Raw genomic sequence first — 14397 nt, 5'->3', positions numbered from 1 at the left:
CCGGCCTCGCTGAACGCTCCCCAGCGCCGCGCCCCGAACCCGAGCCCCGGGGCCATGCCGGTCATGAAGGGGTTGCTGGCCCCGCAAAACACCTTTCTGGACACCATCGCCACCCGTTTTGACGGCACGCGTGAGTGGGGCGGAGGCTGGGGTCAGGGGCTCGAGCTGGGGACCAAGTCTCCTCGGGGTCGGCTCGGGTCTCCTAGACATGGGGAGAGGAGAGAGACTGGAGTTGAGGGCCAAGGAGCTGCCGAGACTGCGGTAAAGGAACAGGACGGAGCTCCCTGCGAGGGGAGGAGAGAGAGGGGCCAAGAGCGCGGGAGCAGGGTTGGGGGGTGTGACTCCAGGCGGGAGAGGCTCTTTGTGCGGCAAAACGGAGGAGGGGCCTTGGAGCCGCCCACTGCCGGGCAGCGCTGTGCTGGGGGCGTGTACGGGGCCATCAGGGACACGGAGGGGGATGAAGTGGCCGGGCGTTCTGGGCTCCACTCCCAGATGACTCCAGCCCCCTCTTCCTCCAGAAAAAAGGAGAAAAGGCCAGACACCGGCAGGACCTATCTTGGGTTAAAGCCACGCTCCCCCAAATCGTAGGGCGTCTACATGTAAAGTGGGTGAGGCAGGAGGGGGAGAGCGACACGTGTGACAGGGAACTCCCTGCTCGCCCACCCAGCTTGGGTTCCAGGTTCAGCACCTTGGACAGCCGCGCCACTCCTTCCCCTCCTCTTCTCCCGCCATTCCCTCTTCCTACTCTGGAGCCGAGAGATGTCTCCCTGCCCCCCTCGGGAACCATGGCCTGGATCTGGAGGGTGGAGGAGCGGTTCCCGAAGGCGGAAACTGAGCCGCCCGGAGCCCTACCCGCCTCCCTCCCTCCGCCCCATCTCCCTTGTTTCCATAGCGCCCATCACCGGGGAAACGGGCTCTGGGATGGAAGAGAGAGGCTGCGCCCAGGGCCCAGTGCCTCCCAGGCACCCTCAGTGTCCCCATTAGCTGCCCCGACCCCAGACAGTCACCCCTCCTATTGCCCAAGGACTTGTTTCTCAAGTCCCATCCCTCAGCTGAAAGTCTGTCCCTGGATGGCCCCAGGAGCCCCCCTGCGGCGCCCCACCCATTGGAGCTGTAGGGAGCCAGCTCAGGTTCTGCTGCTGGGGATTGCTGGAGCTACGCCCTCAACGGCCTCTCCTGGCAGACTTTGAATACTGGGGACAGACCCTCTGAAAATAGCTAAAGGAACGCTAAGAAAATGGACCTTTCCTGGAAGGCAGGGAATAAGGATACTGCTCATCACCATCTTCCCCCACACTCAGGAGATCTGTGAATTTGGACAATCTCTGCCTTTTGGTTTCCTATCAATCAAATGGGTGTGATAGCACCAGAATCTTTGCCCTGCTCACTCTAGAAGAGGGCGACAGCAGTACGGTGGTTGCGGATGTGCTTTGAAAGCTGAGTGAATGAGAGGATTCACTTCACCTTCACAGAGTTAGCACTTACTACATGCCAGGTTAACTCATGTAACTCTCACAATAACCACGTGAGGAAGGTATATTCTGCCCTGCTTTGCAGATAAGGAAGCTGAGGCACGGAAGAGGTAATTAACTTGCCTAAGGTCACACTGTCAGTAAGTGACAGAGGAAGGAGGCTGGTGCCCATGCTGTTACTGTGCTATGTTGTCTTCTACTGTAATAGCTCACCAGCTTGAACGCAGGAGGATGAATCGCATGACCTCTCGGGGTTCCTTCTCCAACACCCCTGTAGTCCCTGTCTCAGTTCTAGGCCACCCTTGAGTCCTTGTCTCTTTGCTCTATTTCTTCATATTCTCATTTCAGGGTATCCCTAAGGGGGGATCAGGAACCAAGTGGAAGGCTGGGAAGCTTCTGGCTCTGTGACTTCTGACTATAGGAAGCCCACCTGGAAGCTAGCTCCGTTCCTGGCCTTGACCTGACCCTGACCTGACCTTGACCTCTTCTTCCCACAGACAGCAACTTCCTGCTGGCCAACACACAGGGCCCACGGGGCTTTCCTGTGGTCTACTGCTCAGACGGCTTCTGTGAGCTCACGGGCTACGGCCGCACAGAGGTCATGCAGAAAACCTGTAGCTGCCATTTCCTTTATGGCCCAGAGACCAGCGAGCCAGCCCTGCAGCGGCTGCACAAAGCCCTGGAGGGCCACCAAGAGCACCGGGCTGAAATCTGCTTCTACCGCAAGGACGGTGAGGGGCCTGATACACCCTGCAGCCCTGGCCAGACCCTGGGCCTTACCCAAAGTCCCCTGGGCACAGCAGAAGCCTGGATGCTCATCCCATATTTCCACCAGGTGACCAAGTGGTTGAGGGCATCCCTGACCCTCTCTGGGCCTTGGTTCCCCCATCCGGGAGGTGAAGGAGACGGCTGACAGAGTCTCTGGGGTTCCTTCCAGCTCTAAACCTTTGCCAAATGTGACTGTGTCCAACAGCCGAGGGGGATCAAAGAGGAAGGTGCGCATGCGGCCGCTCATGATGCTTCTCCCTTTCTCTCTCCACACCCGCAGGCTCAGCCTTTTGGTGCCTCCTGGACATGATGCCCATCAAAAATGAGACGGGGGAGGTGGTGCTCTTCCTCTTTTCCTTCAAGGACATCACTCAGAGTGGAGGCCCAGGACTTGGCCCCCCAGGAGGCCATGGGGACAGTAATCATGGTAATAGTTAGCCTGGGTCGGGAGACATGAACGGTCAGAAGTCCTTGCCCAAGGTCACACAAGACCTCTCCCTACCCAGCCTCATGGGATGTGCCCCACCTTAGCTCTGCACCATTCTTCCCAACAGAAAACTCCCTTAACAGGAGAGGAGCCAGCTCAAAACTTCGGTCCGCAAGAAGGCAGAGCCGAACTGTCCTACGCCGGCTGACCGGCCACTTTGGCCGCCGGGGCCAGAGAGGCATGAAGACCAATAATGTGAGTCCCATTCCCATCCCAACATCTCCCGAGTCCGTCAGCCTTGAGTCTGAGCCCCACTGCCCCGCTACTGTCTCCCTGTTTCCCTGTCTGTCTGGCCTCCCTCCATTGGTTTGTTCCTCTGTCCACCCATTTCCCATGTACTACTCTCTGCTGCATCCCCCGACCCCCCACGACTCCTTCCATCCCCATCTCCCTAGTTTCCCTGGGTTTGACAATACTATGCTCTGATGATGTTGCAAGGGCAGGGCTCTAGCAGAAATTATATCAGCTACCCCTGGGTAATACGGCTGTATCATGGCAGTGAAAGCACAGACTGCTGTGGTCCCAGAGAGAAAGTCCCATTGAGGACCTGGCATCTAGCCCCGTATATCACCTCCTAGGACCCTGACAAAGCTGGCAGATCGAGTCCCCAACCCTCTGTGTAGTCTGTTGGGGCTGCAGGGAATGGGGTGGGCTGAGCCAGCCTCACCTTCCCCCGGACAGTCCCATCCCCCACTGAACCCCCAGAACCCAGAAGGAACTTGAGGAAGAAGTCAGTGATCCCTCAAGCTAGGGCATGCACCTGAATTGTCATAATCTCCTTCTCAAGCAGGGTGAGGGACAAGCCTTATAAGTGCCCCCCACAAAACATGATTGGTTCAATAGAGGGCCTGGGCAGTAGGTTGGCAAGAGGAAGGAAATATCAGGGGCCAGCCTCTGAACCCCTCTCCTGCACCTTCTATCTCCTATCATGGTTGCCCTTGAAGTGCCCACCTTCCCCCTTTACCCATCCCCTGCCTCTCCTTCCCCGCAGCCTTGGCTCCTCTTTCCCCCAAGTGTCCCCAACTGCCACCCCTCTCCCCTTAGAACGTGTTCGAGCCAAAGCCATCAGTGCCTGAGTACAAGGTGGCCTCCGTGGGGGGTTCCCGCTGCCTCCTCCTCCACTACAGCGTCCCCAAGGCCGTCTGGGACGGTCTCATCCTCCTCGCCACCTTCTACGTTGCGGTTACCGTTCCCTACAACGTCTGCTTCTCTGGCGATGATGACACCCCCATCACTTCCCGACACACCCTTGTCAGTGACATCGCTGTGGAGATGCTCTTCATCCTGGGTCAGACCCTCTGCCCCACTTACCCTTGGGGGTGGGTTGGGGTGACCCACTCAGCCAAGCCTCACTACATCCTGGGCCTGCAGGATCCAGGCATACAGAGCCCATTCCTTTCTGGATCTTTAAGTCCCAAATGACCCATGTGCCCTGGCCTCTGACCCCTGTGGCCTTCAGCCTGTGACCTCTCCTCCCTGATGACCATCCAGAAGCCCAATCTATCTTCTCCGTTCCTGCCTCCTCCTCCATTCTGAGTCTCTAAGGCTTTTTACCCGCTTGCTCAGTTCCTTGGCTAATTCCTTGGTGTTTCCAGGCCAAGGCCCCTTAGTAACAGCCTCTCACACCCCCAGATATCATCCTGAACTTCCGCACCACCTACGTGTCCCAATCTGGCCAGGTGATCTCTGCCCCTCGTTCCATTGGCCTCCATTACCTGGCCACCTGGTTCTTCATCGACCTTATTGCTGCTCTGCCCTTTGATCTGCTTTATGTCTTCAACATCACTGTGGTGAGTGGCCCCCATCCCTCCATGCAGCCTAGCCTCCCAACTTCAGCACAGCATCTCCTGTTAGGGTGCTGAGCCCAAACTCAGATGCAGTCCTTCTCATGAACCCACCTACAAATATTTATCAAGCACCTGCTGCGGGCAGAGCCCTGTGCTAGGTGCTGGGAAGGATCTGAGAGGGTCTGTGCTCCCGCGGAGCTCAGCTCACAATCTTTGAGGGAAGCTGAGACAAATGAAAAGCTAACTATGGCTACAAAAGCGGTGTTGGTATGATGCCAAGTGAGTGGTACTTTTCACATTTTTATTTAACAAACAACTGATGAGCATTTAGCTGTCTGCAAAGCACTGTGTGGAGCATGGTCACTGTGGGGAAAAGGGACAAAACGGTCTTCAAGCAGCTAATCTAGTGATGGGGCAGGAATACTGGAGGGGATATCAGGGACAGAAGAGGTGAACAGGAGTGGAAGATGGGACCCAGGTACTGCTGCATGGCGGCTGGGCTGACCTTGGGGTTCCAGGCTGGAACATGAGCATGTGTAAAAATGATCTGAAGTCTGGCCAGCGCCTGGGAGGCAAAAGCGCCCCAGTTGAGCAGAGGCTGGAGTGGTCTGGGAAGGGTTTCTGAGGGGGGTGGGAGTACAGCCAGACCTTAAATGGTGAGTAGGATTCAGCTGCCAGGAGCTGAGAAGGGAGAGCTTTTGCGGGGAGCACAGTAAATCAAGACTTGGAGATAGAGGCTGTGGGCTGCATTCAGGGGCAGAGAATGAACGCCAGGACCTGTGTCCTCCCAGCTCTCTGAGGACTGCCTGGAGGTGCCCTGAGTGCTCAGCTGTGGGCCCAGCCCCAGATAGTAGGTCTTCTCAAGTTCAGGATAAGGCAGTCCCACCCTGTGCCCCCAAAGCCCCTCGGCTGCTGGGTGGGAAGGTGGAGAGCAGTTTCCTTGTGCGCTCTCCCTGCCGCACTCAGCTATAGCAGGAAACCACCTACACGCAGCCAGATTTAACTAGCCGCCAACGGGCTGCGGGCCTCTTCTCCTGGCAGTGCACATGTGCGTGCACACTCCCACGCATGTGCATTTGTGTACGTCTGCCCGAGGAGGGAGAGGTGCAGAGAGACCCTGCCCCTCCTTTCAGGCAATCCCCTCCACTGGCAGCTTTGGGAGTGCTTTTACAGCTCACTACATACTTTCACATCCATCACCAAGGAAGCCTCACAGTAACCCTCAGGGCAGACTCTCTTCTTTTTCAGAGGTAGATGCAGAGGCTCAGAAAGGTTAAGTGAGTCGCTGAAGGTCACACCACTAGCACTGGCAGACAGGAGGTTAGAAACAGGTTTCCAGGCTCCTAGGCTAGTGTTCTTTCCAACATATCACCCTGCTTCTCGGGTAACCAGGGCCTGGTCCGGCTTCAGGGGAGATGAGGAGCAAGACTGGGGACTGGGGACTGGAGGGAGGCAGAGCAAAGATAAAGGATGAGTAAGCACTGGCAGAGCTGTGAACTCGAAGGGGCCAGGCCTGGAATATTCTAATCCAAGGGAGTGGGGCCCAGGGGCAGGTGACTGGGGGAAGCCCTGAAGGACTCAAGTTTGGAGCCAGGGGTTCTGGGGCTCTGGGGCAGGCAGGATAGGTCCATGTGGGGAATTGGGGCCACCTCCTCTCCCGCTCCTTCACTTGAAATTAGAGAAAAAGGCTTGAAGTAGTTCAGGAGCAGTGTAGGGCCAGGGCTAGAGGAGATGCTCCTGGAGCCTCCACCTGCTCCTCATCTCCAAGACTGGAAGGGCTAATTGAAGTATTAATAATCACAATGAAAACAGTAGCCATGGTAATATTAGCAAATGTTTACAGGGCCCTTACTAGGTGCCATTAGCACCATCCACCCCTGGTGCAGCCCAGACTCCCTGAGCTCCTGCTCTCCTCTTTAACTCTTCCGCATGACTCTCCCGTCTACAGCTGATCCATAGGGAAAGGGTCCCTAAACCTTCCCCAGTCCTCCTGCCTCTTGCTTGTTCCCCCTCTGCCATGCTTCTCAATATCTCCAGGAGCTGCTCCCATCACAATTGCTGTCATCGTTAACAACGAGCTCTAGTCCACAGCTGATTGTGCCTATGACTCTGGGGCTTTGAGCAGGAGCCCTGCGGAGATCATTCCATGTATCCCCTGCCTCTGGCCAAGACTGGCTCCTTCACAGTTCCACAGTGCTAAGAGGCTGTGTAGCACAAAATGGACTTTGGTGTCAGCCAGCCCAGACTTGAGTTCCAGCTTCATCATTTCATTGGTCTGTGGCCTTGAGCAAGTCACGAGACTCTCTAAACCTTATTCATCTGCAAATTGGGAACGATGATGGTAATTGGACTAAAGGCATAAACTATGTTTTATGAGGATTACAAATGCCTAACACAGTGCCTGGCACATATAGGAAGTACCTACTGAGTGTTTGCCACTATTAGTTTTATTATCATTCTCTCCCCATGACATTTCCTGGCGACTTTCTTAGGACAGCAGGGAAAGGTTTCCATTCCAGCCTCCCCTGGCTCCAGGATGTCTGGTGGGGAGGCCCTGGGAGAGGACCTGGGGGGTGTGAGGGCCCTGAGGTGTGCCTGCTGACAGCCCCCCTGCACCCGCCCTCAGACCTCGCTGGTGCACCTGCTGAAGACAGTGCGGCTGCTGCGCCTGCTGCGGCTCCTGCAGAAGCTGGAGCGGTACTCGCAGTGCAGCGCTGTGGTGCTCACGCTGCTCATGTCTGTCTTTGCGCTCCTCGCCCACTGGATGGCCTGCATCTGGTATGTCATCGGGCGCCGGGAGATGGAGGCCAATGACCCGCTGCTCTGGGACATTGGTGAGCCACCAACCCCAGACTTTCACTGACCACCTGTCCACCAGTCCTGTCCCCAAGCTGATGCCTCCGGTACCCACACCCACCATCCCACATTCCTCCAGTCATCCAACAAACAGGCACTGAGCTCCTCTTGGATCGGGCGTGAGAATATTGATTTGAAGACAAGGGCTGTGCCTTTGGAGGGATCTCACAGCCTAGCAGGGAGCAAGCCCAGTGGTAGACAATCAAAAGACAGTGTGGGAAACACTCTGATGGTGGAGGGGTGTGTTTCAGGCACAGGTAGCACCACATGCAAAGCCCCAGAAAGAGCTTGGCCTGTCCCCTCTCTGCCCCCATCAATCCCTCCTTCTCTAGGCTTAATGGCCACTGGCCAGAGACAGCCTCAGGCCCTCACTGTCCTCCTGGAAAGCACATCAGACCCTGGGCATTGTCCCTGACATCTCCCTGTCCTTCCCCCCCACACCTAGCCTTCCACATCGTACCAGCTCTTCGATATCCTTGAATGTGGCCTCTTCTATCTCCTCTGCCCCTCCCTCTCTGGCCTAGGCTTCTGCAATAGCCTCCTACAGATCTCGCTGCCCCCTTCTCATCCCCTCCCAACCACCCTCCTCACTGCACACAAATTGGTCTTCCAAGAATCAATGCTGACCTGCCAACCCCTGCCTGGACTCTTTCAGTGGCTCCCCAGTGCCTTCGAAATGAAGGCCACACTGAGTGCACACCCTGGGTAGCCCTGCACTCTCTCAGTCTCCACCTGCCTTCCTTTTCTCCCATGCCCCTTGCACTGCAGCCACCCTGCCAGGAGCCAGGACACACTGCTTTTTCACTTTGGGCCTTGAAAGAGTTTTTCCTCTCTGGAATCCGCCCTCTTTTACCTCCCCTCTCTTCTTCACCTAGGTGACTTTTCTTGCCTTTCAGTCTGAACCAAAATGCTCTGTCCTAAAGGAGCCCTCCAGGAGCCACCCCCCTGCAACTGTCAACTGGGTTGGCTCTCCCTGTCCTCTCAGGATTCCTAACATATCCTTTATTTCCTGTTTAGTAACTCGCTACCCACCTGTAATGATTTATTTCGTGTCTCTTTCCCCTCCAAACTGTAAGTTCCACCAGAGCAGGGAGAGGGTCTGGCTAGGTCAAGTTCCAGAACTGTGTGCACAGAAGGCGCACAATAAAAAATATTAGGAAGTTGAAGGGGCCCCTGAACAGTCAGCAGTGTAGGGAGTTAGTTGGTGGCCTTGGACTGGCGCTGTAACCAATCCACCGTGGGGAGGTGCAGGGACAGGCTGCGCGTCAAATTTGCTGTGCCAACCCGTGCACACCGCCCCTCGCCTCTGTAAATGATTGCCCAAGGTCAACAGCATGCGATTCAGGGAAAGCTGGTGCGCAGCCAGGGCTCTCGCCAGTCCTCCCCGCTTCCGCCCCGCAGGCTGGTTGCACGAGCTGGGCAAGCGACTGGAGGTGCCCTACGTCAACGGCTCAGCGGGCGGCCCGTCGCGGCGCAGCGCCTACATCGCTGCGCTCTACTTCACGCTGAGCAGCCTCACCAGCGTGGGCTTCGGCAACGTGTGCGCCAACACCGACGCCGAGAAGATCTTCTCCATCTGCACCATGCTCATCGGCGGTGAGGCCAGGCCCGTCCCGCCCGGGGGGAGCCTGCGGAGCCCAGCGTGCGCGTGGGGAGACACACCCGAGAGGGACAGTCGTGCATTCACCCAGCGCCCACTGCGCGCTGGCCCTGGGGGAGGTCACCAGCAGGCGTCCTGACCTAATGGGGGGACGTGGGAGGAGCATCGGGTCTGACCCTTCTCTGTGGACCAGCCCCTGGTCCCCGCCCCCAAGCTAGGGCCTGGCACTAAGTAGGCGCGCAAGGACAGGGTGGGCTTGGGAGCCGGGGCGGCGGCCGCAGGGGTGGCCGCTCTGACGGGCTGTGCGCTGCCGCGGCTGCAGCGCTGATGCACGCCGTGGTGTTCGGGAACGTGACGGCCATCATCCAGCGCATGTACTCGCGCCGCTCGCTCTACCACCGCCGCCTGAAGGACCTCCAGGACTTCATCCGCGTGCACCGCCTGCCGCGGCCGCTCAAGCAGCGCGTGCTCGAGTACTTCCAGACCACGTGGGCGGTCAACAGCGGCATAGACGCCACCCAGGTAGTGCGCGGGGGCGTGCAGCGGGGAGGGGGTCGCCGCCTCTGCACGTTTGGAATGGAGGCAAAGGGGGCCCACTCAGGCGCACACGAGGGCGCTCACCCACCCAAATCCAGACCCCTTTTCCTTAGCACTTGAACTTGGGAGCTGAAAGGGAGCCCAGGCCTCTGCTAATGCCATTCTCCCTTCAGCCAATATTTCCCGAGCACCTGCACTGGGCTAGCCTGGGTGCTGGACACAGGGAGCTTAGAGATGATTGCGCTCAGCCCTTGCCTTCAGGGAGACCCCAGAAAGCTGAGGGAGGCAGACAGGTAAGCAAAGGATTAGGCAGTAAATAGGTCTGTAAAGGAGGGATGCTGGTGCAGTAGGGCCCAGAGGAGTCAAGGAAGCTGGCGCAGAAGAGGGGGCACGGTGGAGGACAAGAAGGAAATGGGCCTGCTGCAGGAAGGCCGTTCCAAGCAGAAAGAGCAGTAGAAACACAGGCCCGGAAGTGTTGGCACAGAAGAGCAGAGTGAGTGAGTTCAGGGAACTGAAAGTAGCTGGGTGAGCCTTAGGGAGCGGGATGTGCAGAGGCTGTGAGGGAGGCAGAGAGCGGGCAGAGCCGGAGACCGGGCTGGGGAGGCGGGCAGGCCCTTACCATGGATGGCCTTGAATTTAGATTTTTATCCTGCGAAATGCTCAGGCCAGGGGGTGGCATGAGAATCTAGGAAGGAATGGATCGGTGAGGTATTTCTGAGGGTGGGGGCCATAGGACTTGGTGATCTCCAGCTGGTTGCAGGAGAGGAGCTCAGAGTGACCCCCAGGTTCCTGGCTTGGGCAGAGGGGTGCGATGGAAGCACTAGACGGGGACGATGGGGCCTGAGGATGAAGTCAGAGTCCAGGGCTGGGCCATGAGGAGGATGTGGTGCCTGTGGGAGATCCAGGTGGAGCTTGCCCAGTGGATAGTTGGAAATACAGGCCTGGCCAAGGCGTTAGGGCTGGGGGCTCTAACAAGTAGCGGGGAAGTCGTGGGTCTGGTTGCCATGATGCGGGGCAAGTGTGGAAAGTGAGAAGAGAGTAGAGGAGGTAGGCCGAGGAAGAAGAGCCTGGGCGGAAAATGAGGAAGGGGCAGATGCAGCGGGTGGGAGAAGAACTGGGAGGGAGTCCCTTACAGGAGCCCATGGGGGAACAAGAGGGAGAGGTCAACAACCCAGAGTGGCCAAGGGGCTCCATACTATGAGGATGGAAATGCGAACATTAAACTTGGCCCTAGGAGGTTGTTGGTAATGTTCAAGCTCTAGTATAACCCTGCATTTTACAGATGGGGATACTGAGGCCTAGAGAGAGGAAATGGATTGCTCAAGGTCCACAGGGATTTAGGAGCAGAGCTGACTCCTAGTCTCCTGAGTCCTGGTTGAGGGCTGACCCGCGAGGGATGTTCTTGAACGTATGGGATGAGTAACCAGGATATGCGTGAGTGACCAGTTGTGTGTAGCCATGGGCCAAGACCAGATGGGAGAAAGCCTGGTCCCTGCCCCAGAAATTGGGTTGGGTGGTCGACATAGCAAGCAAAATCAAGGTTAGACACACAGCCGTCTTCCTGAAGGTTTGGAATGGGTCACTTCAAAGCAAAGGGAAAGGTGCAGCTCTCTCCTTGGAAGCAGCTTGGCACATTTGTAGACTCAAGTAGTAGCTGCGAGGGGATGGCCAGAATGCCCTGTGCCCCTTGTGCAGTTACTGCGTGACTTCCCAGACGAGCTGAGAGCTGACATTGCTATGCACCTGAATCGGGAGATCCTGCAGCTGCCACTGTTTGGAGCAGCGAGCAGGGGCTGCCTGCGTGCCCTCTCCCTGCACATCAAGACCTCGTTTTGCGCTCCGGGGGAGTATCTCTTGCGCCGTGGAGACGCCTTGCAGGCGCACTACTACATCTGTACTGGCTCACTTGAGGTTCTCCGAGACAACACGGTGCTGGCCATCCTGGGTGAGGACTCCATCACCTCATACTACCTACCCTGGAGCCTTCCCCAGAGGCCTTGGGAATGGCCGCGAGTCTAAGGAATGGGAGACCCCTAATGGATACCTTGAATTCCTGCTAAGGAGCCCTCTTTCTTGGTCCCTTCACCCTACTACCATCCCTTTTGACCATTCCCCTCTGATTCTCCTTTAATCCTCTTGGCTATTCCTCAACCCGTCAACCCTTCCCCAATGATTGTCCCTCAAATCAATTGATCCTTTCCCATTGTACCATTTCCCATCTCCATTGACCCTAAACTCCATTGACCTTTACCCTTTAACTGACCCCTCTGGCCATTCTTCATTGATCATCCGATTCCATTGACTGCAGCCCTACTGACATCCCCTGTTGACTGTTTCCCAACCTCACCAGTCATTCTCCACTCACCTTTCCCCCACTCCATTGATATTTCCACCAATCCCATTGCCTGATCCACTTTCAACCATCCGTCAAACACACTGACCATTCCTCAAACCCATTGATGACCTCCTACTGATGTCCTTTTGGTCCCTCTGCCCCAGCTTACTGTCCCCATCCCTTACCCACAGGGAAGGGGGACCTGATTGGGGCAGACATCCCTGAGCTGGGCCAGGAGCTTGGGTCAGGGGCAGGCCCCAGCTGTGTGCTGAAGACCAGCGTGGACGTGAAAGCACTGACCTACTGTGGCCTGCAGCAGCTGAGCAGCCGAGGGCTGGCTGAGGTTCTGAGGCTCTATCCTGAGTACGGGGCTGCCTTCCGGGCTGGCCTGCCCCGGGACCTCACCTTCAACCTGCGCCAGGGCTCTGACACCAATGTATGTAGGCCATCTATGGCCCCCACCCCCACCAAGGTCCCTTCCTTCAGAGCAGACCTCTCTCAGCCCCAGAAAGCCTCATGCATCTCCCTGCACCCTGAGAACGTCATCTGTCAGCCCCAGGTGCCCTTCTCCATTGCCCCTTACAACCCCACTGACACTGCTTCACTGGCCATCACCCGACCCCATGGACCATCTCTCACCATCTCTACTTCCAAGTCTACTGACCCACCCCTCAGCCTCACTCCAGACTCCTTCAAAGGACCTTCACTTTGGAAAAAAACCCTGTCATGTGCTCCTCCTTCGAGTCCCTCTCTGGACTGAGCGTCATCCTCTGGGGCTTCCTCGTCCCATTAACCAAATGTTTCCTGAGCCCTCTTTCCTGCAGGCTCTGGGCCAGGTCTGTACTTTACACCCTAGGCCTTTGTTTTTTGCTGCTTTTCAGTCTCCCTTTGCTGCTCAGGATTCCTCTGAGTCAGAGTTGGTGGTCTCCAACTCAATTCCACAAAAGCCCCACGTTCTCAACGCCATAACACTGTTGGGTGGGACTAGGAGGGGCTGCACCAGGGAAGCGGGGAGGTGAGAGTCAGCTTGAACCCCCCTCTGTCCCCACAGGTTCTCAATCGCTTTTCCCGATCCCCTCGCCTCTCCCAGGTAACACCCCTTTCCTGGGTGGGGTTGAGGTTGCCCTGGGGAGGGGTCGGAGCGGGGACACCTTTCCTCGGCTCCTCTGCTGCAGGGAGAAGGGAGAGGGGACGGGGAGCGGCATCCACTGGTGAAAGCTGTTACTTAATGAAGGGGCCTGTTGGTCACTGTCCTGCGACATCACCTAGCCCCTCTGCCCACAGCCCCGCTCTGAAAGCCTTGGCTCCTCCTCAGAAAAGACTCTGCCATCCATCACGGAGGCCGAGGGTGGCGCGGAGCCTGGGGGTGGTCCCAGGCCACGCCGGCCCCTTCTGCTGCCCAACCTCAGCCCAGCACGGCCTCGGGGCTCCCTGGTCAGCCTTTTGGGCGAGGAGCTGCCCCCATTCTCAGCCCTTGTCTCCTCTCCTTCCCTATCCCCAACCCTTTCCCCTGCCCGGGCTGGCCAGGGCCACAGCCCCTCCCCTCATGGCCCCCCCAGGTGCTCTGCTGCCTGGAAGCCCCCCCAGCTTCTCATTCCCCCACTGGGAACCTTTGGACCTCCGGACCTCAGCCCCCGGTGAGACGCCAGCCTCCCATGCCTTCCCCATAGCCCAGTTGGCTTCCAGAACCTACTCTGGACTCTATTCCCAGTGTTCCAAATGGTGCTCGTTCCTGTCTCTGCCCCATTGCCTACCCCATCCTTCCCACCACAGCTTGCAACCCCATCCCGCTTTGACCGCTGCTTCTCCCATGTTCCTGGCACTGCTGCCCCCATCCACCCACTGCCTGATCTGCCCTGACATTTATGCCCTCCCATGGTGCTGACGAGCACTGCCCCATCCCCAGGATAGTGGATGGCATCGAGGACTCTGGCAGCATGGCCGAGGCCTCTGCCTTCCGGTTCAGCAGGAGGCCTGAGCCCTCAAGGCCCCGCTTGCAGGCCCCCACTCCAGGTAAGGGCCAGCAATGGACTTCACCTTACAGTCTGTCCATCCGTCATCCCTCCATCCCATATGTAGTAGGGCCTACCACATGCCAGGTGCTGTGCTGGGAAAACACAGATAATCCGGACCTGGCCCATGCTCTCTGTGAGCTCCCAGTCTACCCAGGGAGATACCCGTATACCACAGATAAACGGTTCCAGAACTGGGTGCTAAATACCATAAATGAGGCAAGGACAGGACTTTGTAGTAGGAGAGGAGCATGCCTGTAACTCTCCTAGGGAAGGGGACACTTAAATTGCTTCTTAAAGGGTGGGTAGGATTTTGCTTGTTTGTTTTGGCAGCTTGCGGGTTCAGGGATCAAACCCTGGACCTTGGTGTTCTCAGCACCAGCTCTAACTGACTGAGCTAACCAGCTCCTTTGGTTGGGTAGGATTTTGAAGGGTGGAGCAGGACAGTTGCTGAAAGTCATAAAGGCATGAAACTTAGAGGGATGTTGTGTTCAGATACCAAAGGAGAGGCTCCATGCCGAGCACAGGTGGGGGTGGGGGGAG

At 57.3% G+C, this 14397-nt stretch overlaps 1 protein-coding gene across 1 annotated transcript in view; it reads left to right on the top strand.

The window, feature by feature from the left end:
* Positions 1-54: 54 nt before the first annotated feature.
* The window catches only part of KCNH4 (potassium voltage-gated channel, subfamily H (eag-related), member 4), an 18178-nt gene continuing 3835 nt past the window's right edge, over positions 55-14397 (top strand). Inside the window, exons 1-14 of the mRNA XM_008578733.1 lie at positions 55-130; positions 1970-2203; positions 2521-2667; positions 2795-2922; positions 3772-4015; positions 4360-4517; positions 7141-7348; positions 8772-8966; positions 9293-9492; positions 11203-11452; positions 12034-12278; positions 12894-12932; positions 13127-13479; positions 13749-13855. Of these exons, the coding sequence (XP_008576955.1) occupies positions 55-130; positions 1970-2203; positions 2521-2667; positions 2795-2922; positions 3772-4015; positions 4360-4517; positions 7141-7348; positions 8772-8966; positions 9293-9492; positions 11203-11452; positions 12034-12278; positions 12894-12932; positions 13127-13479; positions 13749-13855 (2584 nt within the window). The remainder of the gene's footprint in view (positions 131-1969; positions 2204-2520; positions 2668-2794; positions 2923-3771; positions 4016-4359; positions 4518-7140; positions 7349-8771; positions 8967-9292; positions 9493-11202; positions 11453-12033; positions 12279-12893; positions 12933-13126; positions 13480-13748; positions 13856-14397) is intronic.

Source organism: Galeopterus variegatus, unplaced genomic scaffold (genome assembly GCF_000696425.1).
Source record: "Galeopterus variegatus unplaced genomic scaffold, G_variegatus-3.0.2 Scaffold1751, whole genome shotgun sequence".
NCBI lineage: Eukaryota > Metazoa > Chordata > Mammalia > Dermoptera > Cynocephalidae > Galeopterus > Galeopterus variegatus.
Note: the sequence above shows the minus strand (reverse complement) of the source record. Positions and strands in the feature narration are given on the sequence as shown.